General features: G+C 43.2%; 1 protein-coding gene across 2 annotated transcripts in view; it reads left to right on the top strand.

Annotated features, from left to right (window-relative positions):
• Positions 1 to 17,273, top strand: part of LOC134397680 (collagen alpha-6(VI) chain-like) — a 69,965-nt gene that overhangs the window by 31,439 nt on the left and 21,253 nt on the right. For both annotated transcript variants that reach the window (XM_063124553.1, XM_063124545.1), the window contains exons 11-26: positions 925 to 1,070; positions 1,229 to 1,321; positions 2,240 to 2,293; positions 2,375 to 2,446; positions 2,548 to 2,574; positions 3,785 to 3,829; positions 3,915 to 3,968; positions 4,840 to 4,902; positions 5,988 to 6,053; positions 7,669 to 7,722; positions 10,331 to 10,366; positions 10,980 to 11,042; positions 12,351 to 12,413; positions 14,787 to 14,849; positions 16,012 to 16,074; positions 17,087 to 17,137. In XM_063124553.1, the coding sequence (XP_062980623.1) occupies positions 925 to 1,070; positions 1,229 to 1,321; positions 2,240 to 2,293; positions 2,375 to 2,446; positions 2,548 to 2,574; positions 3,785 to 3,829; positions 3,915 to 3,968; positions 4,840 to 4,902; positions 5,988 to 6,053; positions 7,669 to 7,722; positions 10,331 to 10,366; positions 10,980 to 11,042; positions 12,351 to 12,413; positions 14,787 to 14,849; positions 16,012 to 16,074; positions 17,087 to 17,137 (1,013 nt within the window). The remainder of the gene's footprint in view (positions 1 to 924; positions 1,071 to 1,228; positions 1,322 to 2,239; positions 2,294 to 2,374; positions 2,447 to 2,547; positions 2,575 to 3,784; positions 3,830 to 3,914; positions 3,969 to 4,839; positions 4,903 to 5,987; positions 6,054 to 7,668; positions 7,723 to 10,330; positions 10,367 to 10,979; positions 11,043 to 12,350; positions 12,414 to 14,786; positions 14,850 to 16,011; positions 16,075 to 17,086; positions 17,138 to 17,273) is intronic.

The following is a 17,273-nucleotide window of genomic DNA, read 5'->3' as shown; positions in this document are numbered from 1 at the left end:
GAGCCGCACAGGAGGTCTGCCTTTGGGAGCCTCAGGCTGAACTGGAGGCAGAAGAAAGGAGAGTTCTCACTCTGCTGGGTCCGCCTCTTTGGCCCCGCCCCATCATCATGCTGATTGGCTCAGCAGTCCTGTCCTGGGAAGAAGATGCTGCTGCTGCTGCTGCTAAAGCTGTACCACTGCTCTTTACCAGCTCTTCGCTGCCAGCCTGCTCACCCCCACAATTCACTGCCCCCGGTTAAGGGCGGGAACTTGGCTTATCATTTCACTATTAGGTTAGGAATTGATTGCAAACTTCGAAGCATGCTCAGTAAAGTAGTAAACAGATTCCCCCTAAATTTCCAGTCTTGCTACCACCTAAACCACCCCAAAACGTACTTGAGGCAGTCTCCTTAACTGCTTCCCTTGTTGTCATTGCTGCTGCAACTCTGGCTCTGAGGAAGAAGGACCGTCTTCATATGGGTGATCAGTAAAGTGATGATATATGACCCTTGAGGCGATGACGCTCCTGAGAATCAGGGGGTTGCTCCATCCTTTCTCCATGCAACCACCTTCCCTGAGGCTGAGGCTCCTGGCGGGAGTCCCTGGTCTGGGGTCTCCTTGGCTTCTGGGGCCTCTAGCTCTTCCTCTGAGGAGGACTCCTCTAGTAGGGGCATGACACTGTTGGCGCTTTGACTCAGATTCCGAGTTTCACTATCTCAGAATGTTGTGTGACCATTTGCTTCCATTAGCTCTTACAAAGTGACGTCCAGTTATTCCCCAGCCAGAGCTGTGCAAAAATAAACTGTGCAAACAAGACATTCTTTGCCCTCTTCATTTTATTTCCCACATGATTACCTGAATTAAATTCACAGTGTTTTCACTAACTGAAAAATGAGGGAAATGAAATAAAATAGGGATTTTTTAATCAATTCATCTTCTAAATAGGACTCGATGGATTGATCACCGTTGCCTTGGAAGGAGCCACCAACTTCGATAAACTTCATCACATTGAATTTGGAAAAGGATTTGGATATAATTATCCATTAACTATTGGCATACAAAATATTGCCAAAAGGTTACATGAGTATATGGTAAGTTTATCAGAGAAATATCAAGACCTTAAAACCCTCTACTGTGGGTGCTGGCAAAGGTCATCACATGGGCTGCAGTAGCTGCAGTGCTCAGCAACATCAAGGAGAACGGATTTTCTAAAGACCACGTATTTGACCTATTGTGATTTCCTTCCAAGGTCACAATTGCTGAGAGAAAATGCTGCTGTGTGCTTTGTAGGTGTGCAGGGATGGAGGGACCCACAGGGCCAAGAGGCAAAAAAGGACCTCTGGTAAGGATATTTTTGTGCTGTTTGAGATCGCATTTAAATGTATGTTGGGTAGAACAATGCACAGCTGATAGCTCCATGAGGATTTCAAGCACTTTTTTTCCTTTCCTTTTAATTTTCCATGATGGGCCACACTAAACCATGGTTAAGCCACTAACCCTTTTGCAGCAAGTGGTTAGTGAGCATGTTTTAAAAATTAATTAAATCATGGGATAAACCAACCTGATTCAAACTTGGCATGCTGAAAGTCCTCCTTAAGGGCTATCACTGTGCCAATTTTGATCTCTTTATCTTTAAAACTTACGCAGAGGTAAGCATTTTGGTTACCTTGGAGCAAAGGAGGGGACCTGAGCTCCTTCACAAAAGAAATTGAAATGATTGTTCATCTGCCCACCCTTTGAAATGAGCAAAACAAACCTTCACTCCCCCTCCCTGTAAACCTTTCCCAAGGGGTGGGGCTTGAGATTTCACCGATATAGTAGCACTCCAGGTCAAAAGATACATGAGCTGAAAGAGCGCAACAATGCACAGATGTGAAAGTGCCCCAGTGCTCAACTTGCTGAAGAAATGGAGGTGGAAACCTCAGATGAAAACTGCATAAAAAAGGAGGTATGCTGGAGCCCTGGATCTATGCAATACAGCTTTCCACCCTACAAGGACATTTTGATCAGCTGTTTTTCAGCATGCTATAATAAATAGTGATAATGCACAAGAAACTGTGCCATATTTTGGGGGGGAACCAAAATATTCCAAATTGAACTTATATTAATGTATCTGTCTGTTGGTTCTAAGCTTTTTCTAAGCAGACAACTGAATAAAAGGTGCCATTATCACTTTGTATTAAGGTGTTCAGCTGAATGTGTTTCTAAATTCAAGGCAGAATTTCATTAACCAACTTTTCAAATACAATTTCATTTTCAGGGACATGCTGGTATTGATGGCAGTCCGGGACATCCCGGAGAAGATGGGGAGCCAGTAAGTTCTATAATCTTTGGAATTCTTTATCAGTTCTATGTAAGATATGTATATTTGCATTGATTGTCACTCTTTTTTTAGGGTGCCAGGGGAACTGTTGGACCAGAGGGAGAACAAGGTGTTATGGGATGCCAAGGCAATCATGGGCAGAAGGTAAGAATACATCAAAACCATCAACTTCAGCCTCATCAAGATATTGGATTCCTTTTTCTTTGCCTCATTAAATAAAACATCTGCCCTTTTAAACATTGCAGGGGCTAAGAGGACTAACTGGAGAAACGGTACAGTAATGCAATGTTTACTTTCTACAAAGTCTTGGTTATTGCTTTTGTGTTATAAGATTGATGAAATGACTCCTAGAATAAGAAAGTGGGGGGAAGAAAAAAAATTGTTAGTAAGTGGCAAGCTACAGAAAACATGCAAATGTATGCAACAAAAACTCAATGTATTTATGCATTTACTGTTGATGAAGAGCAGAAAAGTGACTGACTTCCTTCTAAATGGGAGAGATAAACTACTTATCTACAAAGTAGCTATCTTTGCTGTAATGTTTGTCAAACAAAGAGCTAATTTGTTAAAAGTGGACATAGTTAATTGTTACACAGATACACTCTCCCACTCTCAAAATACTAGAACCCGGAGTAAGTCTCTCTCTTCTGTTCAATGGGGTTTACTCAAAGGTAAGCATGCACCGGATTTTAGTATGACTTGGATGTAAATGCAGTTGAAATCAATGGGATTTACTCTTGAGTAAGGGAATCAAGCCCAGGCAATAAATGAGCTCCATTGAACACACGCACACCTCCGATTTTGCCTTAATCCACCCCTGCACAGAATCGGAGAGGTGTGTATGCATTAATGGGAAGGAATGACTGGGGGGTGGGGTGGAATTTAAAATTCCTAAAAAAAAATCAAGGGATGAACCAACCTGATTCAAACTTGGCAGGCCTAAAGCCCTAATTAAGAGCTTTCAAGGTCCCTAGTTTCACCTCATTTCACCTAGTTTATCTTTAAAAACGACACAGCTGTAAGCATTTTGGTTAATTCCCATAGGAACTCTAATGAGTGAGAGGGGAAGGCTGTCACTTGCTCACAATGTCCAACGACAAGAACCAATGAACTAGAGGGGGAAGCAGAAGGGGTGGGTTGGGCACAATAGCAGTGGGAGAGCAAACAAGTGAAAAGAGAGTTCACCGGTATAGCAATGATTGTGAAAGGGAGGAGCGCTTGCTGAGCTTATGCAACCAAGGTAAAAAACACAGAGGCAAACCAGGGGGGAAAGTAGGTGTGATGGAGCTCAGAATGGAAGTGGGCATAATCCTCTCCATCACCCCACCCCACCCCACCCCAAACACATACGCTTTAATTGAAAATCCATGTCTTTGGGCAGCTGCTGGACTTGACATAGATTCTAATGTTCAGTGGACTGCTTACACAAGATGACTATACTGGTAACAATGGAATTCATATTTTCTGATTTTGTTCTCTCAGGGAGAGAATGGGATTGATACAGTTGATGGAATTGATGGAGAAGAGGTAAGTCTTTTTGCATTTTCTTGTGTCCGAGTGCTACCTTTTTAAATGCACAAAATAATTTCTCTTTTTTTATATATTCTCAAAGGGAGCGCGTGGATTACCAGGACTAAAGGGAGAAAATGGCGACCCAGGCCAGCTGGTATTATTTTAGATTCCATTTTTCTTTTCTTTTTTTACATTTGAATTTGAGCAGAGTTGGAAAGATAGTATAAGATAGAGAAATGTTTCACATATTTTTCAAAGGACAGGAATGGTTTAGCAAGCACTGGCTGGTAAAAGATCTAGGATATGTGTTTCTTGAAACCAGGGCCAGCCCTACCTTTAGACAAAGTGAAACTGTCACCTCAAGCAATGGATGCCTGGGGAACAGTGGTTGGAGCTCCCACAACCCCTCCTCTTCCAGGCATTCCCATCCTCATAAGTTGGTGTCCTGGCTGTGTGATCGCGAGATCCTCCCCTCGGGCTACAAGCGGTGCACAATGTCCCCAGAGGATGTTGTGGCCGCCATTTTTTAATTATTATTTTTAATTGAAAAGGAGTGCATGAGCTCTCAAACCGCAAAAGTAAGTTTTTTTAAAAAAAAACACCTTGTGGTCCCCACCCCACCCCCAATGGGCCCTGTGCCTGGATCCCGGGTCCTTGCGATTACTTGCGAGGAGCCGGGCCGCACCTCCTGTGGTCTTGGGATCGTCCCAAGACCGCAGGAAAAACCAGGATAGAAGGGTAGGGCAATATCCCAGGGAAAGGGAGGGATCATCCCTCCCTGGTACCGGGGTCCCCTGTGCATCATATGGACGCACAGGAACGATCCCGGGGTGATCCCCGGGATATCACCCTGTCTAGCCATGCCCTAAGAAAACGCTCCACAGCCTTGGAGGCCACTGCTTACTTTGTGTGACAAATGCATACAGAGGAGGGACTGAATCCAGATAGGCATGGATTTTGAGCACTTAATGTACTGAGACAAGTCCATTTGCAAGATTTTTCACCCAACGGTCTTACATTTTCAGGGCAGCCCAGGACCAAGGGGACTTCCTGGTGATGATGGTCAAAAAGGCTTCCAAGGAGATCCTGTAAGTTTTCTTCAGGCCTCTCCCATTGTGGTTTGAATTCTCAGCCAGGTGTTATCCCTTTTCTCTTCTCCATGGTGAGGTGGGCTTTGGTGCCTTTGGGAAGGAGGAAGGAGTAGCAGCCAGCAAGAGTGTAAAGTCGAATGCTTGGAGAGGCCCTCTGTGGTGTTCTGATCATGCAGCTTTAACTTCCAAGGAGTATAAATGCTTTTCAGGGTGAGTACCAGGCTGCTCACCCATCTCTAGGTTGCTGGCAATGATGATGGGTCAATGCTTAATTTCTAAAGAAAGAGATTCTTAGGCTTTTATCTGTGTAGGATGTGCCATCATTCTGTAAATGCTGCTTCTTAATTCTAGGGCCTAATCTACACCAAGCAGGATATAGCACTATGAAAGTGGTATGAAAGCAGTATATGGTCTGTGTCAATGGGCCCCAACAATTGTCAGTGCACTTCAATACTGATATAAAGCAGTAGTGTGGCTCCTGCCTTTTATATACCACTTTCATACCACTTTCATAGTGCAATATCCTGCTTGGTGTAGATTAGGCCAACGTGTGTGGGGAAGCTGCAATTACTAAGAGATGAAGAAAGGCACTCTGCATATGCTCTGAGGCTTGTTATTTCTGCTTAAAAAAACGGAAGCATAGATTCATTGACTGATCTCAGGTTATTACTGTGCCTCGGTATCCTTCAAATGTAAATAGTGACCAATAAATCAGTGCTATGTAACTGTGTATTATATGACTTGCTATATAGTGTGTGGCTTGCCTTACTGCCTTCATCACTTGGAGCCATCTGCTTGCATGTAGTTTTAATTCTTGCTTTCTGCTTATAACACATTTGAGTCTAGATTGTAACCATTGTCTCTCCAGGTCATACTGTGAGCTGCATATTCTGGCTCCATCCCATCCATTCATGCACAAGAAGGACTCTTTTCCCATTCGAGTGTTATGTGTGGTTACAGTATTCTTGTATGTAAAAAGTAGCAGCACGTTTTTCAAGAGATTAGCACAGACAGAGATCTCAATTAGAGTGATATTTGACTTTGTTTTCATGTAAAGATACCTTTTAAAAACTATTATTTAGGGTAATCCCGGAGCGGACAATTACGTAAGAGGAAGTCCTGGCCTCAAGGGGACACGAGGGAGGAAGGTAAGTATGATTTTGCTTACAACTTACTTGTTTTCAAACATTAAATCCTTAAATAAGGCACTGATGGCTTGTGAATTAGACTGAAAGCTTACTAGATAAATCCTTGCGATGAGTTATTTAATTCATTAATAACAGGTTTAAAATTCTAGGACTGTAGAGAAGCAGGGATTTGCCACAAAAATTGTGGAATTGACTCAGTAATACAAGGAGGAATAGTTTCACTTAGCTTCACTGAACCATTTCACTTTTTTGAGTATTTCAGAATTAATTGGGTTGCAGGGAATAGTAAACTGTGACTTCTTATTTTTATCTGGACTACTTCAGCCACTGCCCTTTCTTTGGACAAATCTTTAACATTTCACCTCTTCAATCAAATGAGCTCCTGAAAGAACAATTTCCCAACTCTGTAAAAGTTGTATGTTTTCTGCGGAGATTCAACTGCTATCTACTATAATGGTGGCTCACAGTGAGCCATTTCTATGGCAGCAGCCATTTTGAACCCCGCCCCCCCACCCCCAAATAAAAAAGATCCTTGGAACAGGACTTTCTTGGGGAAACAAAATGACTGCTGCTTCTATTCTTTTCCTCCAAAAGACACCCCCCTCGAAGTAGAACCAAAAAGAAACCACTAATTTTCAAGTGGATAAAATGGCTGAGAAGTGGTCCTTGTCAATTAAAATGTGTATTTTCAAAGAGTTTAACTGGAAGTATACCTGGTAAAAGATTGTTGCATGTGGATAGTGTAAGTAATCTACCCTTATAGCTTGACTAAGGCAAGTCATCTAAGATAATTATCTAAACAGCTAGCACAATAATTGGCAAAAAGCACCATTTTCTCCATGTGATCATGAACAGGAAACCTGTCGTGAAGGAGGTGAAAAAATTGCAAGCAAGCTAGATGGTGTAAATGTATGCATTTAGTTGAATTATCAACTGACGAACCTATTGCCTGCTATGCTTGCCTCCATTGGTTAGAACAGCGGTTCTCAACCTGTGGGTCGGGACCCCTTTGGGGGTCGAATGACCCTTTCACAGGGGTCGCCTAAGACCATCGGAAAACACATATTTCCGATGGTCTTAGGAAACTGTATTGACTGAACTATGTCATGTATCATCTTTTGTATTATTAAAGCTATTGTTATGTATTATTTTCATTAGCAAACCATCCCATGACAATGGATCGTGTAGGGAAGAACAAAAATAATTTTATGGTTGGGGGTCACCACAACATGAGGAACTGTATTAAAGGGTCGCAGCATTAGGAAGGTTGAGAACCACTGGGTTAGAACTTTAATCAATAGTAAAATCATAAATATGTGATAGTTAAATATGTGATGGCTATTTCATATATTCTGCCTATCATTTGATAGCCGTAGTTGTCATGTGACAAACACAGTCATTGTGATTTGACCCCATTCTTCTGTTTCCATGGTGTGTTTTTTTGGTACTCTTTTAGGGAAGGGAACATATTATTGTCCCTTCCACCCCTACTTCAAAGTGAGTACTCTTTCTACATCTGTCCAGGTGAAACTAAGACATGTCAAAAAACAGAAAGGTTAAGAAATATAATAATTGCTGTTGACTAATAATATCACATTAAATTCTCCATTCACAGGGAGAAAGAGGACCAGAAGGTTCACCCGGCTTTGTGGGATCCCAAGGAAACAAAGTAAGAATTAATATAGATGAAAACATTAAACATTAATATGGCTTCCCTTAGTAAAGAAAATAATAGGAGAATTCCAAGTTAGATATTGACTGTAGAACCCATAACTTCGGTCTAACTGTGAAGAACAATTTTTCTAGTAGAACATTTGCAAAATAATGATAATGACAGATCCAATGAAGAAAATTCAGTACCATGTTGTCTTTATGAATTGGCAACTTCTGCAAAGGGGAAATCTTTGTTTCATTAACACTTTGGGATGCTCATCAATATGTATTTTGGAGGCAGTTCCTCCTCTTCCTTCTCAGCTTTTCTAATCCTAGCGGAGTTGAACAGTTTGTTGGGGTAGAGTAATCAGGCAGAAAGACAGATTAAAGAGGATGGAGTCTTGCCCAAGGCATTCAGTTCCTAATGCTGTGCTGCCAAAATAATTTTAGAGCATGCATCTGTTGTACTACTGTAAACTGGGAAAGCCAAGATTTTATTTTCAGCGTCCTTTTGGCACAGCAAGATAGTCTTCTTGCACAATGGGAATGAGGAGAGGACACAAACAATTCTTGTAAAGTTTTTCAACATCTATCCCACAGCAGTGGATAGAAACTATGGCCTTTTCTATTGTCTTATAGTCAATTCAATCTTATTTCTCTTTTAGTCATAGACCACAACAGAAAACGGAATGCAGGATAAAAAGTTATGAACTAATAAAATAACAAATTATCACAACAGAAAAAAACCCAGTTCGGTTTATTTTTGTTACAGCAATTGTGATGCCAGTTCATGTCTCAACAAAAATAGCACATGACTGAGATCAGTGCGATGCCGTCTGGGTGATTTTGACTACATGCCCCATAATCCTTGACCATTGACAATTATGGCTGAGGCAGATGGAAGTTGTAGTACAAAACATCTGAAGTGAACTACATTGGGAAATGCTTATTTAGATAATACCAAAATAGAAATTCCTTATTTGAACTGAATAATCCTTTTGAGCAAATATCCTTAGGACTGCACTCTTCATTGCCTCTATTGAAATGCATTTGGAAACTATGACAGACACTCAACGAATAGGCATTGTCCATACCTTTGCATATATACATTAAGCTTCATACTTAAAAATACACCTACTCATATTTGGAGGGGGAAAACTGATATGTATTGACTAGTATGGTTAATATAGGTGCTACAGTGAGGTCTTTCTATTCAGTTAGACCTCTTATTGTCACCTTTTGTGAGGCAGGGAATTGCTCAGATATTGGCCTAATCTACACCAAGCAGGATATTGTCATAAGAAAGCGGTATATAAAAGGCAGGAGCTGGGGGCGGGGAATACAAAAAAATCACAGTGATTATTTTTAAATAGGAAAGAAAGCTAAGGCATTTAAGTAATACATAATTTCTGTCACAGGGTGCTGAGGGTCAAAGAGGACGTCCTGGCCCAGCTTTATAGTGGAATTGAAGTGCACTGTCGGGTCCCACTGACACATACCATATACTGCTTTCATAGTGCTATATCCTGCTTGGTGTGGCTCCTGACTTTTATATGCTGCTTTCATAGTGTTATATCCTGCTTGGTGTAGATTAGGCTGTTAAGATATTCAGCAACAATAAGAACGTAAGAGGAATCCTACTAGTCCAGCATTCTGTTCCCACAGTGCCCAACCAGGTGCTTATGGGAAGCCTGCTTTTGTTTCCTCATAATGCCTCTTGACGTTTTGCTTCTTTTAAAACCTATTTTAAAGTGTTTTATTCTGTTTTTATTTTATTTTATCCTGTACACCGCTCCAGAATTTTGAATGGGGAGCTGTAAATAAATATTATAAATAAATAAATAATAAATATTGGAAGTAATATATAGCCATCACTAGCAACCGATAGCCATATCAGTTTATAGGCATCACATTGACAGGATGTCTCTGGGAACCCAAGCACAGACCCTCTCAAAGGGGTCACTTGCATTGCTCGCAGACGGAAGAAGATTACAGCCAGAGCCATCACAAAAAAGACCCGAAAAATCCAATTCTTTTGACTGTGACAAAACTTGTCGCCACTTCCTGCTGTGTGCAGCACAGGGCTGCATGGTCATTGCTTGCTTCCCCTTTCTTCCCTGTGTGAAGAAAGGGGAAGCTGTTCATCCCTATTATGCGACAGGAGCAGGAGGCAAAGCGACGGTAGGGAAATGCGATTCCCACCCCTACCCTCGTCTGATGATGCTCTAAGTCAAGGACCACAGGTTGCCCACCCCTCTTTTACTTGATTGATGAAAAGACATTCCTATGCCAAACATTTGTAGAAAGCACCACAATTTGAATCAAATTCTGAAGCGATAAAATAAGATGTTCGATAAACAATGATGTTATCCTCTGAGTAACCACAAGTATTACTAGAAATACACGGGACTGGTAGGATCAGTATAATTAATTTCCTTACTTGCTTCTCCATGGCCGTGAATAGTTCTGTCACGTATACACACTAAAATGCATAGAAAAACAGTGAAGTAACTGATCTGCCAGTTGACTGGAGGAGGGGGGGAATACAAAAAAATCACAGTGATTATTTTTAAATATGAAAGAAAGCTAAGGCATTTAAGTAATACACATTATTTCTGACACAGGGTGCTGATGGTCAGAGAGGACGTCCTGGCCCAGCGGTATGTTTTCTTCATTTTACAAGTTTACAGTAAGACTGATATGGGGCATTCCATACAGGAACAGCCTGGTGGGAAGCAGAGGAGCAGGTTAGTGGGGTATGGAGCTACCTGGCCTTCTCACATTACCACAATCTTGCATGAAAATGTATTGATATGGCAGTTTGTGACAACTTAGGGAAGATTTGTCAGAGTGTATGGTGGTAGGTGACTTCCCGTCTTCCCCCTGACAAGACACAGCATTCTCCTTTAAGACTTCCCCTAACAGCAATGACTACAGAAAGAAAATGTGCAGCCTTTGCCAATATCTGTCTTGACTACAAAGCGGACAGATTACAGTCTCATGGACAGACCTCCACAGGTATTGCTGTAAGATCGGACCCAAATATCGTGCTCTTAGCATAACAAAGGGCATTTGTTATGTGTCGGCCAATGAGCAAAGGAGCAGAGTGCTCTGCTGAGCCCTGTTTCAATTCTCAGCAGGATTGTGCCTGCTGTAATTTGATCTAAATGAGAATAAAGACTCCAAGTGATTAAAATCTGCCAAAAGTAATACACTCTAAAAGAGAGAAAGCGAGAGGAAATAATTAACAGCAAGAATTGTGTCTTCATACAGGGGTCAAAAGGAACTCCTGGTCCAGATGGTAGGGTAGGAGATAGAGGATTTCTAGGTCCACAGGTGAGTATTAATACTATTCTTTCTCAGTGTGTGTGTGTGTGTGTGTGTGTGTGTGTGTGTGTGTATGTATGTACATGTGAAAAGATACGGATGCATACAAATATATAGGGCATCTCTACATTAAGGGGAAAAAACCACATCCTTACCAGCCTTTTTCTCTCTCGGGTCTTTCCATGTTTAGTATGGGCTTCTTTAGATGGCAACCACCTGGTGTGTAATTGAAAACTTCCCATCTGGGCAATGCTCCATAAAGTTCAATGAAGCAGTGTCATCTAGTGGTAGAATTAATCCCATGGTTATTTCAAATATTGCATTAGCTCCATTTTTTAAAAACAACAACAAGATCACCAGGGTAAAGCATTGGAGACGTCCTGAAGGTTGACAGAATCATGCAAAGGACCCACAAACTTCTGTGAGTGGCCAATCATGAGTGTGCAATAAATTGCTCATGTTGAGAAGCTCATAGTGTGCTTTTCTTGCACAGTATACATGAACTTATTTTGCAAATATCAGAACTACTTTGGAACAGTTCCCACGCATGAGCCAATACCTCATATATATATATTGGCAAACTTCCACAGTGCATTAATCAGCTATCTGCATCCATGATATCAGAACATCTCACTGCTTGGTGAAGTAGGGAATATATAACAATATCTTACTGGATAGTAACTGTCAGGATCAGGCCTATTCTACCTTGTATGGGGAAAGAGGTTTCAGGCTATCAATCGGAATCAGATTCTGAACAAGAAGAAACAAGACTAGAAATTTACCAGCCAACACAGGAAGCAGGGGAAGTGATTCAGGAACCAGGGATGAATCTTCACTGGGCTTTATCAGAGAGAATGCTAAAAACTTAGTCTGTGGGAACTCGGCTTCCTTAGAGAAGTGAGAGACTTCAGAGTTGGCTGATCCCAGAGTCCGCTGCAAGGTCAAGCTGGTGGAGCTGAAAGCAGGGGAGAGGCAATCAGTTTGGCTAGCTTCTTGCCAAACACTTCTTCAGAAGAATCCTCCCTGAAGCAAAAGTGGCTCAGGGGAAAACGTTCCCTTTTGTTGAAAGGACAATTGCCTAGTTTAGTCAGCCAAGTTTTAGCCTAGAGGAAAGCTCCTAGTGTTTACATTCCCTTCAGGTGCAAAGAGCTGCTTATTTGATGAATAAAGTTTTGTGCATTACTTGGCAGATCTCTTTATTGTCTCATATCACAGCGGGAGAGCATGAAATCATGACAGTAACATGTGAACTGGCCTACTGCTCACTCTTTTTGAATGAATTAACAATATTTATATTGATGTAATCTGATTTTTCAGGGGGCAGAAGGAGCAAAAGGTGTGAAAGGAGAGAAAGGAATTGCAGGAAGTGTCGGTCTTCAGGTAAAATTACCTCTTGCAACTTTTATTTCGATCACCAATATTCATTGTTTTAATAACCAATGGAAGGGTGTACTAAGAGGTTGAGAGGAGATTCCACTCAGTGGAAAGTGCATGCTACTGAAAAGCTCTCATTCAATACCTGTATTTGCAGATCTTGCAAAACTATGGCTTAGGCCTTAGCTAGACCTACCAGGCTAGAGGAGGGAAGATCCCGTGATGCAACTATCACGGGATCTCACCCTCATTCACACGCGAGGCGCGACGAGCTCTGGAGGAGAGCTGTCACGCCCGCCATTTTTTAAAAAAAGTTTTAAAGGGCCAGCAGTGCAGGAGCGCTCCAGCGACGGCAGGTAGGGGTTTGGGTTTTTTTTAAAAAAAAAATCCCCGCTCCCCCCTGCCACCGATTTCCCCACCCTGGCCGTGATCCCCCCCGCCAGCGATCTCCAATCCCCCCGCCTGCGATCTCCGATCCCTCCATCCCCCCTGCCTCCGTTTCCCCCCATCCCCCCTGTCTCTGTTCCCCCCACCCACCCATCTCCACACCCTGCCCTGATGGCCGCAGTGCTCCTGCGGAGCGCTGCGCACCGTCCACCACTTTTCCCGGCTACTTGCAAGTAAATGCGGTAGCCGGGAATAGCGGCAGAACGGGCTACACGCCCGCGGTCTCAGGCTCACAGAACCACAGAAACATGCATATAGACATTCAAAAATATCCCCAAACTGCACTAAATAGCAATAATAAATTAATAAATAGGAAAATTATCTTGGAATTCTGTACTCCAAAATAATGTGCAATGACCATCTTCATATAAAGTTATAATTTGATGGATTAAATTGCCCTCTTATACAATATTAGCTTTGCAAAAAGAGAAAAAAGAGGTTATAAAGCATATTTCTTAAATCAATCTGAAATACTAGGTGATTCTGACATTGTCCATTGTTTGGAAATTGATATCCTGACCACCAATAGAAATTATTATATTACTTATACATCTACAGGTTCAATTTTGTGTTTCAAATAACAGATAAAATTGTTTTAGTTTTTTGCTGATAGCTGATATCCTGTCATCTGATGGATTGTAATGATAATTTCACTCCAGAATTGTTTACTTCTTAGCCAAACCCAAAATATTAGGGATGTGCTCCGCTTCTAATCGGACCGGAGAAGCAGTAGCGGAGCGGGGGGCTTCGCCTGCCCTTAAGGCGGAGGCGAAGAGGATTGGGGGGCCGGCGGAGCGTGGCGAAGAGGATCGAGGTGAAGGCGGATCCTTCGCCTCGATCCAGAGCTCCGCCGGAAAGGTAAGTGGGGTTTGAACCGCGGGGTCAATTGAAGATGGCGACGGACCGCGGACGGAGGCAGGTAAGGCCCCCTCCCCCTTGGTCCCTTACCGGGCTCTGCCGCCGTCGCCGAATGGGCGGCGATGGCGGCAGGGCCCGGTAACCCCCCCGCCCTCCTCTCCCTTACCTGCCTCCGTCCGCGGTCCGTCAGCGTCTCCAATTGAGCCCGTGGTTCCAGCAGGAAGTCTGGGCTGCACTTGCGGCCCAGACTTCCTGGTGGAACCACGGGCTCAATTGAAGACGGCGACGGACCACGGACGAAGGCAGGTAAGGCCCCCCTCCTCCTTACCGGGCTGTGCCGCCGTCGCCGCATGGACGGCGATGGCGGCAGGGCCCAGTAACCCCCCCCCTATGGGGGGGACCGGAGCTCCGATCCGGATCTGGAGCTCCGAGCGGAGCGGAGTGGGCACAGGCGGAGTGGGGGCGGGGCGGAGTGGGCCGATCCGAAAATGGCGGATCTTAAAGTGAAGCGGAGTGGGGGGTCCGTGCACACCCCTACAAAATATGCGTATAAGACCTCAGCTCGGAGCCTGATACTTCCAGCATTCATCTAGGATATTAAGATACATTTTACTTAACTTGTGAGGAGTGAGGCCAAATGTAGACCAAGCAGGATCTGACACTATGAAAGCGGTTTGGAAACAGTAAATGGAATGTGTCACGGGCCCCAACGTTAGAGCACTTCAATACCATTATAAAGCAGTACTGTAGATCTTGCCTCAGAAACCATTGAAAAATGACTTGAAAGAAAATGTCCTTCGATTTTATACTCATTAAATTACCTGGCATATTATTAAAGATCCAAGTCTATTCTTGTTCCTGAATTTGTGTACTCAAATCTTCGTCCCATTTTTAAACAAAAAATCCTCTTTTGAATATGGTTCAATAATAAAATATAATTGAAGAATGGTATAGGTGAGGGGTTTTTCAACATGAATGCAGCCAGTCTTCAGACATTACCAAAAAAAAGGGACGTGTTTGGTTTACTTTTAACAAAATTATATTTTTGTTTATATAAATTTCTTTTGTTTTTAGGGAAACTTTGGAGAGAAAGGCTCTACTGGAAATCTAGGAAAACCTGGAACTACAGGAAATAAAGTAAGCTTTCAAACGTCTGTCTTTAACCTTTCTGCACAACCCACAAATGACAAAGACAAAGTCTCAAAGCCTGATTCCTTAGAATCTGTTATTTTTTCCAAAGGAAAATTCTTAGCACTTAGATTATGGTGTTCACCTTCTTTAGTGACTAAAGCCCTGTGGAAGCAGCCTGCTCATGTGAGGATTAAAAATGGGGAAGGAATGGGGGCCTACACACAAGCCCTGCCCAAAATGTCCCCATCTTTGCCTGCTCAGTTTCCAACCTTCCTGCGTTGAAGGAGAAATTCTGAAGGGGATTTCAACTCATGAGGAGAAGCCTCCGCGCAGACAGGAATCCTGATAAAACCCACAAAAAACAAAAATGAGAAAGGTAGCCATGTTGGCCATTAGATAAAGTTAAAAATCCATATAGTTAATACCTTTATTAGGCCAACTCAATGATCACAAAAATGTCCTGATCTCTTAGCAAAATTTTACTAAAGGCAGGTTAGGTAGGGTGACCATATGGAAAGGAGGACAGGGCTCCTGTTTCTTTAACAGTTGAATAGAAAAAGAATTTCAGCCGATGTCATTTGTGTGCACACAGTACCTGGTGAAATTCCCTCTTTATTACAACAGTTAAAGCTGCAGAAGCCTTGCTCTCTTTTGTATCTGGTCACTCTAGTATAGCTCACATGCTTGGTGCTTCTTCACACAGAGCATAGTCAAACTATGGAATTCACTACCAAGAGATGTAGTGATGGCCACCAATTTGGGTGGCTTTAAAAGGGGGTTGGATAAATTCCTGGAGGAGAAGGCTATCAATGGCTACTAGCCCTGATGGTTGTGTGCTACCTCCAGTATCCAAGACAGTAAGCCTGTGTGCACCAGTTGCTGTGGAACATGGGTGGGAGGCTGCTGTTATGTGTCCTGCTCTGTTGGTCCCTGGTCAACAGCTGGTTGGCCACTGTGGGAACAGAGTGCTGGACTAGATGGACCCTTGGTCTGATCCAGCATCAGGGCACTTCTTAGGTTCTTGGCTATATTTGGGAATTGTGACCACTTGTATTATTAAAGGTTTAATTACCTTTCCATTGAAGTTTTTCACCGTTCTACCTCAGTAACTATGTTAGCTTATTCATTCATTTTTCTCATCTGCTACTAAGCTCATTTCATTCAATAGGGAGAACCTGGGAATCCTGGTACCCCAGGAGCAACAGGCCACGCTGGTCGTCGGGGATTGAGGGTTTGTAATTTATGTTCCCCTTACTCACTCGTTCCATGGAATGAATCTTCCCCAAGCTCAAAGGGTAATGTGAAATGGCCCCTATTGGCAGGGCTGTGTGTATTCTGAGTGATATATTTATAAAAAAAATCAAAATTCTACACCACTTTTCTGGGCAGCCCAGCATCAAGGTGGGGTATGTGAAGAGCGATTAGGAAGGGGATTTAAAATGGCTACTCATCGTGGACTTTCCAGGGTCAGTGGCAGTATGCCAGAATAACACTTTCTGGGAAGCAGCAGCACCAGGGCCATGTCTTGACAGAGGCACATTGGCGCCTTGAGCCCTCAAACTCCCATGTTTGCGCTCCTTCACATTGTCCCCACATGAAGGAGAGGGTGCAAGGGTTGTAATGAGGGGAGGGAGGAGCCTCTCTGCTGAACCACCAGATGGGTGCCACTGTGCTTCGGCGCACCCCTCCCTGGTCAAGTGCTTTCTAGCTCCAAGCATATATCTAAGAGGCACGGTCCCACCCCGGTTCCACCCTCCCTTTACATTGGACCATTTAAAAAAAAACCCACAAATCTCATGCATCTCTGGCTTCATGTGAGAAGTGAGGTGTGTGTGTGTGTGTGACTCTACTTTGTGAAAGGGTGCTCTCTCCAAGGCCACGGCTCTGCCTGGAGGACACGTGGAGGCAGGCCATTTGGCTCACTGGCCCGCCCCCCAGCCCCTGTCCAGCCAATGCAACAAGTGGGGAAAAGTTGGGGTAAGTCGCCAACATTTTTAATTTGGAACTTCAGGGGAAAGCCCTGGGATGGCTCTGCAATGGTTGCTGCATCATATAAATGACCTAGCGCCACTGGAGATCCATCCCGGGGCAAACCCCTCGTCAAGACAAGCCCCAAGAAGTAGTTGCCTCCATGCTTTCCTCACGGATTTCCCAAAGGGTAGTGGAAAAAAGGATGCTAAAGTAGATGGAGCTGTGGTTTTATCCAGCAGGGCTTTTCTTATGGCCTTGCTTATCTGTCCTAGGGGGAAGAAGGGACTCCTGCAACTGGCAGATCGGGAAAGAGAGGACCAAAGGTAATTCTTTCTTTCTTTTTAAATTGATACTGAAAATGTAGTCTTGCTTTCATGCTATTTAGAACTTACTCCAGGTTAGGTACTGGGAATCAAATCTGTATGTCACTCCATGTGTTTAGGTCCCATTAGAACCCAT

This window comes from Elgaria multicarinata, chromosome 1 (assembly GCF_023053635.1).
Source record: "Elgaria multicarinata webbii isolate HBS135686 ecotype San Diego chromosome 1, rElgMul1.1.pri, whole genome shotgun sequence".
Classification (NCBI taxonomy): domain Eukaryota; kingdom Metazoa; phylum Chordata; class Lepidosauria; order Squamata; family Anguidae; genus Elgaria; species Elgaria multicarinata.
The sequence above is the reverse complement of the archived record's forward strand: the minus strand, read 5'-3'. Positions and strand labels throughout refer to the sequence as shown.